This window comes from Bactrocera tryoni, unplaced genomic scaffold (assembly GCF_016617805.1).
Source record: "Bactrocera tryoni isolate S06 unplaced genomic scaffold, CSIRO_BtryS06_freeze2 scaffold_11, whole genome shotgun sequence".
In the NCBI taxonomy this organism is placed as follows: Eukaryota; Metazoa; Arthropoda; class Insecta; order Diptera; family Tephritidae; genus Bactrocera; species Bactrocera tryoni.
In genome coordinates, this window is record NW_024395824.1 from 20,041,002 (window position 1) to 20,054,407 (window position 13,406).

At 35.3% G+C, this 13,406-nt stretch overlaps 1 protein-coding gene and 1 pseudogene across 1 annotated transcript; one reads left to right on the plus strand and one right to left on the minus strand.

The window, feature by feature from the left end:
• The first annotated feature begins 884 nt into the window (after nt 1-884).
• LOC120779684 lies at nt 885-12,282 on the plus strand. Its single transcript, XM_040112042.1, has 3 exons — nt 885-897; nt 11,554-11,734; nt 11,810-12,282. The coding sequence occupies exons 2-3, from the start codon at nt 11,600-11,602 to the stop codon at nt 12,179-12,181; spliced, it is 507 nt and encodes a 168-aa protein (XP_039967976.1). The 5' UTR covers nt 885-897; nt 11,554-11,599; the 3' UTR covers nt 12,182-12,282.
• Nucleotides 12,283-12,359: 77 nt separating this feature from the next.
• Nucleotides 12,360-13,266, minus strand: LOC120779844 (annotated as a pseudogene).
• Between the last annotated feature and the right edge of the window lie 140 nt (nt 13,267-13,406).

Sequence of the window (13,406 nt, forward strand, 5' to 3'; positions counted from 1 at the left end):
CCGTCTCAGAAGCGTTTACTCACACGGGTCTGAGTTATGACTACACAGTTAACTTTTCGTTGGATTCCTCGTGTTTTCAGTCAACAGAACATCAACAATATAAAATCGAAACTTCAAAACCTCGCATTTAATATTCTAAAAGCAAACCACGAAATTGTTGAAGTAAATCTATAATTAAAAGTAAAAATATAAAAGCATGATGTCTTGTTAAAAAATTAACTTATATATAATTTTATGTTGTATATGGGTGATATAGGCCTTCTGGGGAACGAAGCACCCAAAAATATTATCGGTAACGCGCTATTTGCATACCTATGTGTTAGTGTGGAATTTGCAAAATACCCGAAAATTATTTATAAAATGCTCAATCTAATATTTTTCAGCAGTGGCATCATTGGCAAGTGTTATAAAAAATGCGAGCTATCACTGCTCTCTCTCGAATCAAAAAGTTGCGTATCAATTTATCTATGAAGTGGGGCTTACTATACTGATCCTATGATAAACGAACCCCTAGCCATCTACTACCTGTATCTTACGTGAGTACTTACTTGACTGACCCTATGGTAAGCCAACGCCGAACCACTTAGTGAGAAAATGTACCTGCTTGAAATCGTAAGCGAAAAGTAACGATCAGACATCCCATTCGTTTATGTTATTTTGTAGATAATTAAATATTGTAGCGAAATTAAAAATAAAACATCGGTCGCGGTTTGTTTATGCGTTTTCAAGGCACCGTTCTCGAATTTACAAACACAATTATAATGCATCGAACTTTTTATTTTATTTCGTTTTTCGCTTTTTCGCAATGCTCCAACGCAACTGCGTTTGCCGGTTGACAAAATTTTTGGCAGTATTTCAGTTGAGATGAGAGAAAAGCGCCAGGGCAAGTGATATCTAGTAAGTGAAATTAAATAAATTAAGACTAACATGTAAGAAAGGACTAAGTTCGGGTGCAACTGAACATTTTATACTCCTGCAACTTGCAAGAATCAAAGCCAGGAAAATACCTTAAAATGTAAATCTTCAACCCGAAGATCGGAATCTAATCAATTTTATATATACAGTCGACTCTCGTGAATTCAAACCTGCGATAATTCGAACCTCTCTATAATTCAAAGTTATCACGAGTTCCCTACTAAATCTCTTTATATTTCGAACCAAATCAATACATTTTCTTACACTTGGTAATTCGAACGAAAAAATCATTGCTATTTAACAAAACGACGCGTTAATTCGAACTCATCAGCGTCCAACACTCGACAATTCAAAGTTGCAGAGAGAAGAGGAGAAAGTACATTTTGCGACAAGTTCAAACTTGTATCAAGATACACGAGCCTTTGTTTTTGTTATGATTAGTTTGACTATTTGACGCACACACTTCTCACGATTTGGTTTGTTTAGTTATTCACTTACTGTTCCTCTTTCGTTGGTATGCAGATTAAAAGTTAGCGTTAGTTATGAGCCCTAGAAAGTATAAATGTTTGACGATTGCTGAAAAGAAAAAGTTAATCGAAAAAGTAGAAGAAGGTGAGAAGAAGAGTGATGTTGCAAAAGAATTTAAGATTCCTCTGAGTACTCTCTCAACAATAATAAAGCACAATTAATGCTGCACAAACTGCTGGAACACGGAAAAGAACTACTAAAGGTGAATTTCCTCGTCTGGAAGAAAGCCTGGCCATTTGACTAAGACAGCGTAGAGGACAAAAAGTGTCTATTAACGGGAACTTGTTGAAGGAAAAAGCGAAAGAGTTCGCGTCTACTCTAAGCATCAAAAACTTTGCGGCAAGTGAAGGGTAGCTTACAAATTTCAAAAAGAGAAATGGAGTTGTTTTTAAAAAAGTTTGTGGGGAAAGTGGAAGTGTTGATGATGAAGACGTTCTATCGCAAAGAAATTGTTAAGATCGTTTTAGAATCTCTCGACAAACAGCTAGCTGCAAATATCACGGTTCTGACAGCTATTTTACTAATTGACAAAACATGGAGAGCTGTAACACTCCTAACGATTCTTAACTGCTTAAAAAATCCAGTTTCTTAAAAGAAAATCAAGAAAATCTTCCAATACTTATAGATGATGAAGAACCAACAATAGAACCATTAGTTGATATCAGCGGTGTGAGTTTTTCTGATTTTGTTCAAGTGGATGAAAATGTTGCTGCCTCAGGTTCACTAGCCGATGGCGAAATTTTATCTGCGACAGATACGCAAAGTAACGATGAAGAAGAGGACGATACATCGGAACCTTTGGCAGAAGTGTCAGTTAAGGATGCAAGATCCTCATTTGATACCTTACAAAGCTTCTGTCTACAAAGCGAAAGTGATGAAAAAGCATTTCAGGCACTTTTTCTCTTAAAAAAAGTTATTGAGCAGTGTGAGCAGCAGAATTGTGCTTTAAAGCAAACCAGTATAACAAAGTTCTTTCGAAAGATTAATTAATTCACATTACGAATACATGTATGTACACGAATGTACCTCTTAATTCTTATCATTTTTATATTAATAAAAAAAAGTGAGTGTGCTTATGACCGCACGACTGAAGTAAAACTTCTTTCGCTCTATCTATATGTATATATATATGAATGTGTGTGTACAAAATATACATGTATGCACATATACATATATTAATTTCCTACAAATATTTAAATTTATTTTATGTTTTCATTAGTAAATTAATATTTTTGCATAGATCTTTTATTTTTTTTCATTGTTTTATTCGTTATTTTCATTATTGGGTACATCAGTAATTACTGTGGTTGATTGTAAAACCGAGACAATAGGCTTATGATACGAGAAATACGATACATATATTTTAGAATTAAAATTAGAATTTTACATAATATACTATACTAATAAATATTTTTGTGTTATATTATATTTCCTACTAATAGAAATTAAATTGATCACAACAATATATACAAGGCATTTATGAGTTTGATGGAATACCCTTATTGTAGGTCGGAATTCGCCTCGCAATTTTAACATTTTTTGCAATTCTCTCACATATTCTAACCGAGAATATGAAGAGACAGAAATATATGTATTTACGGCATATGATGACATGGCATATATGCCAAAGCAGAGAATAGGCAGAGACAGGAATACACTCCCAACGAAGAATTTCGTTTATATTTATTTCATTTTGAACAGCGAAAAATGTGTACAAAACACACCTCTCGCACAGACAACATAAACAAATTTTTTATGCATGTACATATTTACATCTTCTATCATATTAATCTTTTGTCTCTGCACATGCTCATATCATAATCTTATTATGTATACGCATGTGCGCATTCAGAAATTTAAATCATGATTTTATAACTTATCAATATACATAATGTATTACATGCGCGCGCATTGATCTGCATGTTCTTGCATTCATATATATTTATATGTACATACATATGTATATTTGCATACACTTCCGAACAAATAATGCACAAGCATACAAAACATACATATGTATGCGTACACATGTACACATGTACCAGCAATTAGCGTTCGCCTCGCCTGATCACACTTTTCGTAACGCGTTCGTCAGCTTACTCCCCAAGCCAAGCGCGCGTAAAGAAGTTTTACTTCAATAATAAATAAAAATTAACCAGCACTTAATACTTCGAAGTTTTATTTATTTTCTCTCACAAATTTCGAACCATTTGATATTTCAAACACTCGATATTTCGTAATATTTTAAGAGTCCCTAGAGTTTCGAATTAACGAGAGTCGACTGCATGTGATATACTTAAATATAACTCATACACTGACCCACAAATTCGGCATAAGATTTGTCAGAGAAACCAAAATCATTATGCGTGGTATATGGGAGTTGGGGTAGTAGCATATTTATCTTTTAACTATTATCATGCCACATACCAAAAAAATGTTCTCCGAGTTTCATTAAGGTACCTCATATATTACAATCACCAATCAGTCGGATTAAAGTCAGCCGGAACAAAGTTCGAAAACCCTGATATTAGATATTTGGGGGCTAGATCAAGTTTTCGCCCAATTGTATCTATTTTAGGAACAAAGATATATTGTTTAGAGCAAAACATTTTTTTTTGTTTCAATATCTTTTTATTTATTGAATCTCCTTTTTGTTTTGGTTTAAAAGCTTAACAATAAGTTATAAAATCTTAAATCTTATCTTAAAAACTAGACAAGCTCAAGCAAGTAACTGAGCTATTTTGGTGATACGTTGCTCCTTAGTACGCAGGCATATCTCTTCTTTTAAGGCGTGTTTGATCGCAGAAATGTACCAAAGCATTAGCCAAAAGGTTTGGGTGATCTCGGAGTTTAGATATATATTTATTTCTGCTGTCTTCTACTTCTTTCTTTACAATAGAAATACCAAGGTCTTTATGGATATTTTCATTACGCATGTACCATGGTGAACACGTGATTGTTCTAAGCATTTTTGATTGGAACCTTTACATTACATCAATGTTAGTTGCACAGGTCGTACCCCACAGTTGAATGCCATACATCCAAATCGGCTTTATGAAGGCATTATATAAATGCAATTTGTTGTCTAGGCTACTAGCCCTGACAGACGAGCAAAATTAATGCGCCTTAAGCAACGCTAATGCGCATTGCAATTTTATGGTGACAGACGGCAGACTTGTGCATTTAGACAGCTGATAGTGAAATTTGTTTATTTATTAAAAAAAAAGTGAAATAAAAATGAATAAGATAAATTACTAATAGAAATGTTGGTATTTTTGGAAAATCAATATAAATTTTACGAAAAAATTCGTTTATTATTAACTACGTTACAAGATAATAGATTGAAATTAAAAGCAATAATTGATTATAATGCGGAAAAAGTGTGCCAAAAAGTTAAGAATAATGGAAAAATGGATTGGACTATGCGTTATTTATTTTCTGCCATTTAAATATATTAAAATTTGTTTTTGTTAATATACTTGCACATAATTGTATTAGCAATATAAAACTGCTTACCGCTGATGCTGCAAACGCGAAGGAGGTGGTAGACTTCAAGCGACATCTGTCAAAAAATAGCAAAAATCGGCCATTTTTGAGCAGTGCTGCCTACTCAAATGTGGTAAATTCAGCAAAATGCACGAAATTTTTATGCATTACAAACTTACATTAACATGGGTCAAATGCGCAAGTAAATGTAAATTAAGCCCGCTACTGCATATTAGCGCTGTCGTCTGTCAGGGCTATAAGCCCCGAGTTTTTATTTAAAAGCCAATTTAAATTTCCAGCTTTTATCTTCATGCAAGTTATTTTGCTAGATACATGTTTTCTTCACGTAAGTCTTCTATCTAAGTGAATAACAAAATAAGTTACTTCATTCGTTTGGGGTACTAAAGTAGTGTTCATTTTTACTGCCGGACACATTTTTGGTCTTAGCGAAAACGTAACATGCTTACACTTTAGTTCATTCACATTTATACGCCAGTTGGTTAGCCATTCTTCGACAGACCTTAAGTGCTCGGCTAATATTCTTAATGCTATTATGTGGCATTTGTTACGGCTTACTAAAGCTGTGTCATCCGCAAAAGTTATGTTAATACATTATTAGCTGTTAGAAGATCTGCTGTATATATGATGTATAGAGTTGGGGCTAAAAAACTGCCCTGTTGTACACCAGCCCTTATCTGTCGTTGATCAGATATGAAATCTCCCATTTTTACCATAAATTGTCTATTAAGAAATTAAATAAGACTCCAATGTTTTATACAATTCTAAAGGTAGAATATTTTTAATCTTATAATAAAAGGCCCTCATGCCACACCTTATCAAACGCCTGAGCCACGTCTAGCAATATAGCTGAACAGTACTCTCTATGTTCAAATGTTTTTCTTATTTCGTTATTAACTCTATTTACTTGCTCTATCGTGCTATGTTTTTTACGAAACCCGAATTGGTGCCTTGGTAAGGAGTCATCTTTGATAGTAAAAAATTTTCAAATATTTTAGAAAGACAGGGTAGAAGACTGATTGGTCTGTATGAAGACGGCTGTGTTAAGTCTTTCCCAGGTTTATCAAGATAATCTGCGACTTTTTCCATGAATTAGGATAGTACCCGAAATTAAAAATTGCATTGAAGAGCAAAGAAATCACTTCTACGGCAATATTTGGTAACTCAATTAGCATTTTTGGGGTAATATTACCATGTCCTAGTGACTTTTTTGGGTTAAGTTCTTTTATTATTCTAGTAACTTCAGAAGTAGAAGTCCTAATTGGAACAAGCGTCTCGTTTGCGGTATTTGGCAAGGTTGGCAACTTAAAGTTGTTCCTTGGGAAATTGGGTTGAAATACCTTTTCTAGGTGATTTGCAAAGCAATTTACCTTCCTCATCACTGCGTGCCCAATTACCATTCAACTGTCTTAGAGGCATGTTGGAATCTACTGGTCACTTGAAAGACTTTTGGGCTTTCCAAAGGGAGTTTTGCTTGCTAGAATTTTGACACAGTTTCTTTATGTAATTTTCAGTGTTGTGTTCTTCCTCGCGTTTAAGCGCATTTTTTAACTTTCGTACAGCAGATTTCAGTTGAAGCAGAGTTCAAGGGGAGCAATTTAACTGCCATTCACGCCAAGCTCGCCTTACAAGTTTCTCTATTTCATTATTTGTGATCTTTCTAAAACCAAAGGGTTTATTGTTTCTTTTTGGTGTTCCCAATACAGCTGAATTAGTTATTACGTCATTAAATTCTCTTATATTTTCATCAATGTCTCTTCCTGTATTTATTTTGCAATCAATATGGATGTGGCTGCTAATATAATATCTATACTTTTGGCTCAAATATCATGGGCTGTTCGTATAACTTTATTAGTACAGGAACATGATCAGATTATAAGTTTGTACATGTATCAGCTGTCATAAGTGATCTATCTATATTTTTGACTACAGCAAAATCTATTAAGTCTGGTATTTTTTTCTATCACTGGGCCAGTATGTCGGCTTGCCAAGAGATATTATATCCAGATTATTATGCTTATTCATAATAGTGTAGTACAGCCGTCGTCCTTTCGGATTACTAGAGCATAGTGGCTTAAACGATTTCTAATCAACACTGCCGTGCCACCATGTGCTTTTCCATCCGGATGATTTGTGACATAGAGTCTAAATCCCGGCATATTCAAATTATTTTTATTTGTTAAATGAGTTTCTGATATAAACATTACATCTATATTTTTTTCAGACAGAAATCTAATAGTCTCTAATTTATGTTGGTTAACACCGTTAGCATTCCATATACAGATATTTAGTAAGCTCATTTTTTACTTAATAAATATTGCAGCATTTGACTTAGTGATTTTATTAAATCTCAGATCATGTTTCGCATGGTAGACATAAATTGTGTCATACACTGTGTAAGATTTATACTCATAGTTCCAATACCTCCATTTGGAGGATTTGACGGCAGTTGCATTTGCACAGTGTTGCCTTTCACCATTTCATTTGCATAGCTTCCTTGCCCATTATTATTGACAGAAGTTACAGGATTTGAACTTTTCTCTGAGGTTGCTATAATTTAATTACGGGATGTTTGTTACATTTGATTACGACGTGCTTGAATGCCATGTGACAACCTCGATTTCAAATCTTTATGTACAGGACAACCCCTGCAGTTAGCAGTATGATTTCCTCCACAATTGCTGCATTTTTTATTTAATTCTTCTTTCTTAAGGGTGCATTTTGAAGTGGGAATAAATCACCACAAACCACACAAATACTTCGTAGAGAGAGATATGATTTAGTATACCCATATTCTTGGCAGTTAGTACGAGTACATTGTACCGGACCTTTTTTTTTTATGTGGTTCTTCAACAGTTATTCTACGATGCAGCAAATATTTCAGATTATATATAATTACAATGGGTCTCACTTTTTATACTCTCGCAACAAAGTTGCTAAGGAGAGTATTATAGTTTTGTTCACATAACGGTTGTTGGTAAGTCCTGAAACTAAAAGAGTCAGATATAAGGTTATATATATCAAAGTGATCAGGGTGACGAGTAGAGTTTAAATCCGGATGTCCGTCTGTCCGTCCGTTCGTCTGTCCGTCCGTCTGTCCGTCGGTGCAAGCTGTAACTTGAGTAAAAATTGAGATATCATGATAAAACTTGGTACACGTATTTCTTTCCTTCCATAAGAAGGTTAAGTTCGAAATGGGCAAAATCAGCCTACTGCCACGCCCACAAAATGGCGAAAACCGAAAACCTATAAAGTGTCATAACATATTTGGCACAAAGGATCGCAGTAGGGAGGGCATATTTGGACGTAATTTTTTTGGAAAAGTGGGGGTGGCCCCGCCCCCTACTAAGTTTTTTGTACATATCTCGGAAACTACTATAGCTATGTCAACCAAACTCTACAGAGTCGTTTCCTTCAGGCATTTCGACATACAGTTTAAAAATGGAAGAAATCGCATAATAACCACGCCGACCTCCCATACAAAGGTTATGTTGAAAATCACTAAAAGTGCGTTAACCGACTAACAAAAAACGTCAGCAACACTAAATTTTACGGAAAAAATGGCAGAAGAAAGCTGCACCCAGGCTTTTTTTAAAAATTAAAAATAGGCGTGGCGTCACCTACTTATGGACCAAAAACAATATCTCAGGAACTACTAGACCGATTTCATTGAAATTCGGTATATAATATTTTCTTAACACCCTGATGACATGTACGAAAAATGGGTGAAATCGGTTCACAACCACGCCTTCTTCCAATACAACGCTATTTTGAATTCCATCTGATGCCTTCTCTGTATAATATACACATTAGGAACCAATGATGATAGCGGAATAAAACTTTACACAAATACGGTATTTGAAAAATATGTAAATGACGGATAATGATATCTCGATTATCACTTTATCATGCGAGAGTATAAAATGTTCGGTGACACCCGAACTTAGCACTTCCTTACTTGTTTAAGTTGATTCGAATTCGGCAACAATTCAATTTTAAACATTGGCTGTGGTATTAAGTTTCTATTAAATATATTTGCAACGGTTTTAATACCAAAACCGCGTTCTTCCGATGCTTCTTTGACTTCACTAGAGTCTACGGCGGACTCTATACCCTTAATTACAACAACTAGGCCCTTAGAGCTCTTCAGTTGATACGAATGATAATTCTTGTTTTTATTTGACAAAAATTTTACGATTTCCATAAAACTTTTTTCGGTGTAGGACTGAATTTTTGTTTCGTCTATATAGCCTTTTTTCAAAGGCACTATATGCCTACAATTTCACTTAATTTCGCAACAAGCGTATTACTGCTAAGTTCGCGCAAATATATTGGAGGTTGTTTGGCATTAACGACTGTGGTGGTACCCTTCGCATCGTCGTCTGAACCATTGCTTAGTATGGCAAATCTGTTGCCATTTAAAACTTCCGTTTTATTTTTATTTGGTGTGCCGCTTTGAAAATTTCTCAGGATTGACCGCTGACTTTGAAGGACTTAATTTCCTTTTTATATTAACGTAGCGGTCAATGCCAGTTTGTACAGACGAACTTCTTTTTATTGGTACTTTCTCACCTTGCGTTGTAATTTTCTTCGTTGCCTGCACGCTTGTTGGTACCTGCAGACTGGTTGCTGTCAACGCATTTGTTGTTGCCCGATTGTTGTTTTCTGCTGCTTCGGCTGACTGCGTTCTTTGCTTCGTTTCCTTTTCAGCTGATCGCCGCGATGACTCACCATCGCCGTTACACTTTTTATTGCCAGTAGTTGTTGTTGTTGTTGGGTCGACAAAGCTGAAGTAGGCATTGCTGGTGAGGCTGCGAAGAAGCACTCATTATTGTTTGTTTTCACTTGTTGATTCGTAAATAGTTTATGTTTATTATTATTAATTTGTGTGCACTGTTCTTTGTTTGTTTACAATTCAATAAATTGTTTTTTTTTTGTTTTACTTTTTGCTTGATTATTATTATTTATTTTTTTGGGAAAGATTGAATTCACAGAGCGAATTAAATTAACTCGTTATTACACTTTGAACACTCTCTTTCGTTTGTGGGCAAAACATGTTCTGTAATTTTCCTAAAGAAAACTCAAATATTGGCCGATTTATCCAGCATGAAGTCACCCGTAAGTTCGAGAATCTGTATATCTGGAAAGCGAAGTAGGCGTGGTTATAGTCCGATTTCGCCCATTTTCACACTGCGATATAGGATTATAAGAAGAATGCTACATACTTTATTTGGATGAAATCGATTTAGCGGATTCCGAGATATGTGATTTCACCAAAAAGTGAAGTCCTCCAATTTTCCCACAGGCTCCCACAACTCATATTTTGACTCATTTTTGAACAGCTCTAACTGTTTTCCAACTTCCCCGAATTAAATCTTTAATCTATAATTTAAATTATGCTTAAAAACACCTTTCCAACACTATATGGTATGACACAATGTGATTGGTATTACTAGAGATATACGACTACCAATATTTGTGTTAAGCAAATTTTGTTGTTGTAGCATTAGTATTTTAAGAGATATCTACATTAAACTTATTAGAGGGCGGGGCTACGTCCACTTCTTCAAAATTTTTTGCCCACAGGTGCCCCTTGCTACTGCGATCCTCTATGCCAAATTACAATTTCATATCTCAATTTTTCGGTACATGGCGATTTGTGGGCATGGCCGGGGTCCGATTACGCCCACCTACGAGTTTACAATTTTTTTGTACTAAGAAACCCGCATACTAAGTTTCATTAAGATATCTCAATTTGAGTAAAGTTACAGTTTGCACGGACGGACGAACGGACAGACAGTCACCCGGATTTTACCTTTTCGCGTCATTCTGATCACTTATATATACATAATTATATATATGTATGTATAACCCTATGTCTATCTCGATTAATTTTAGGTGATACGTATAAGCGTTAGGTTAACAAAACTATAATACTCTGTAGCAATTGGGTGCAAGAGTATAAAAATGGTGAAAATAAAAGGCTGCTAACTAGTTAGATATAATTATTATACTATACACATTTACTATACTTACTTATACATTTGTACAAAATTTGCGGAACACAGTTTAGCTGTATGCGTTATGTTATATACATCATTGGTATATGCATATACGTTGACGAAATTAAAGAAAAGTGTTGCACCCTAATTTAGTAAACACTGTTCATCCAATAAATATACCAATAAATATATTCAAATGCTCTGTTCAATATAAATCCCTACTCCGAAAGTACTAAAATGCATTCCATTTGTAGACAGTGTATTTCTGCTTAATATCAATTGCTCCTTTAGCAAAGCCAAAAGGCTATCGGCCCTGTCGTAGAATCCGATTTTCTCGGTATCGCATTTCAATCCGACAGTTTTTTTGGAAGGGTGTCGCACAATCCGATCTTATCGATTTTCATGTTCGAAACGCATTTTTATAGGTTTAAGGTGTCGCGAATTCCGGGTTTGTAGGTTTTCTTATCGGGAACAAAACGATCAGACGATCGCTAGCTACTATTTCTTATAAAATGTAAGTACATACATATATTTTGTCCAAAGTGTAAAATGTAATTCACATTTGAATATTAATATACCATTGATACTATTTCAACATTTCCAGGGGAAAACATAAAAATAGAGGACAAAATTATGTACTGTTGCAGTTTATGGAGAAGTATCCCGACATCGCCAGAGGGTTTACCAAACTAGAAAAGGCGCGTGTGGACTCCCTTTGGCAACAATTAGCAGAGTCGCTTAACAGAGCAGGCCCGCCAATAAAGGATGTGAACGGTTTGAAGAAGGTAATCAACAATGCTTTCATACTCACGCTAGTGGAAATCCTATTCCATTTTCTAATTCTTTTCTCCTATTTTTAGATATGGACGGACTGGAAAAGCGAAGTGAAAAAGAAGTTGGCGCAGAATAAAATCGAAGCCCGAGCCACTGGTGGAGGACCATTTTCTAAGTATACATTGAACCAAACAGAGGAAACCCTTGTACGCATTTGTGGAATGGCTCAGAGTGTTGGAGAGGTTTCGGGACTATCATTTGGTCTCGAGGAAGAATATTTAATATCAAGCGATGACGATATCCCTTCAACTTCTGCGAAACGTCCTCGTCTTGACACCTCTATCGCTCAAAAACCTACGCCAAAAGAAACAACAAATGAGCGGCTAAAAAAGTTTTTTAAGTACGACAAAGAATGGAAGCACAAGGGAGACAGACAAGGCTTTAGTCAGCGCGGTTAATAACCTAACACAGGAATTCAAAAAATCCACCAAAAAAATGCTTGAAGTATTACGCAAACATGAGGAGGAGGAGAATGATCCCTTGGAAGAGTATGACTGATTTAAAAGACGTTAAAATAAAACTATTTACATATGTACAATGAATTCTATAATTTAATTTATTTAAGGATTTACGTATTTAAATAAACAATTTCATGTTGTGTTCCTTAACAAAAGAAAGAGCGTTTGCTATTTCGTTTCGGATCCGTTGGCCCTCATTTTGCATTCTACTATGTGATAAAATTTCAGAATTTTCCTCGTAAACTTCTGTGGAAACGGTGATAGTTTCTATATTGGGGCATTCAATGTTATAACACCGACAGATGTTGTGCAGTGCGCAACCAACATTGACAATATTAACCACCTTTTGTGGGTTATATTGCAATGTACCTTGTAAGCATCCAAAGCGACTTTTTAAAAGGCCTATCGTTCTTTCAATCACATTGCGTGCCGAAGACTGAGCCCTGTCAAAAGTCTTTTGCAGTGAGCCGTACTCAGGATCTCTGTATGGAGTTAACAAGAACGGTTCAATACCATATCCACTGTCTCCTAGTAACCTGGAAGTTCGATCGCCAATTTCGTACTCCCTAAGAAAGTGCTGTCGAACGGTGCTTATGCTCCAAACAAACGCATCATGACTGGATCCAGGATACCTTGCATCTACTGCACGAATCGTCATATTACTGTCGCAAACCTTTGAAAGTAAACACATATACATTTAATAGTAACTTGGTGCATAAACTTGTTCTATTTCTTACAATCATAGCGTTCATACTGAAGAATCCTTTTCTATTAAAAGTAGAGGTGTTCATCAGTGGAAGGCTTTATAACTTTAATATGTGTTCCATCGATGCAGCCAATGATGCCAGGAATTCTATATTTGTTATAAAAATAGTCTTTGGAGTGTTGTTTTTCACTGGCTCCCATTGCAAGTTGTATCCATTGATGACATATAGAATGTTCTAATGTTTTTATCACTCGTGTTAGCACTTCAGATATAGTGCTTCTTGCCATACTTATGTTTGCATCATTTCCCACTGATCGCTGATATGGGAACGAAGCGTTGCAGCAAGTTGAAGCACTGCGGGAATCGTCGATGAACGTAAGCGTGGCTGAATTTTGTCCAATACGATAACAAAAGCTTCTTTGTTTAAGCGATATTGAGCAATAAATCTGCAAACAAGTG

What these genes read in the sequence shown, in the direction of transcription:
- LOC120779684 (XM_040112042.1), top strand. Translation starts at nt 11,600, where the DNA reads ATGGAGAAGTATCCCGACATCGCCAGAGGGTTTACCAAACTAGAAAAG. An exon ending in ATGTGAACGGTTTGAAGAAG is followed by an intron (nt 11,735 to 11,809) that starts GTAATCAACAAT and finishes TCCTATTTTTAG; the next exon opens with ATATGGACGGACTGGAAAAG.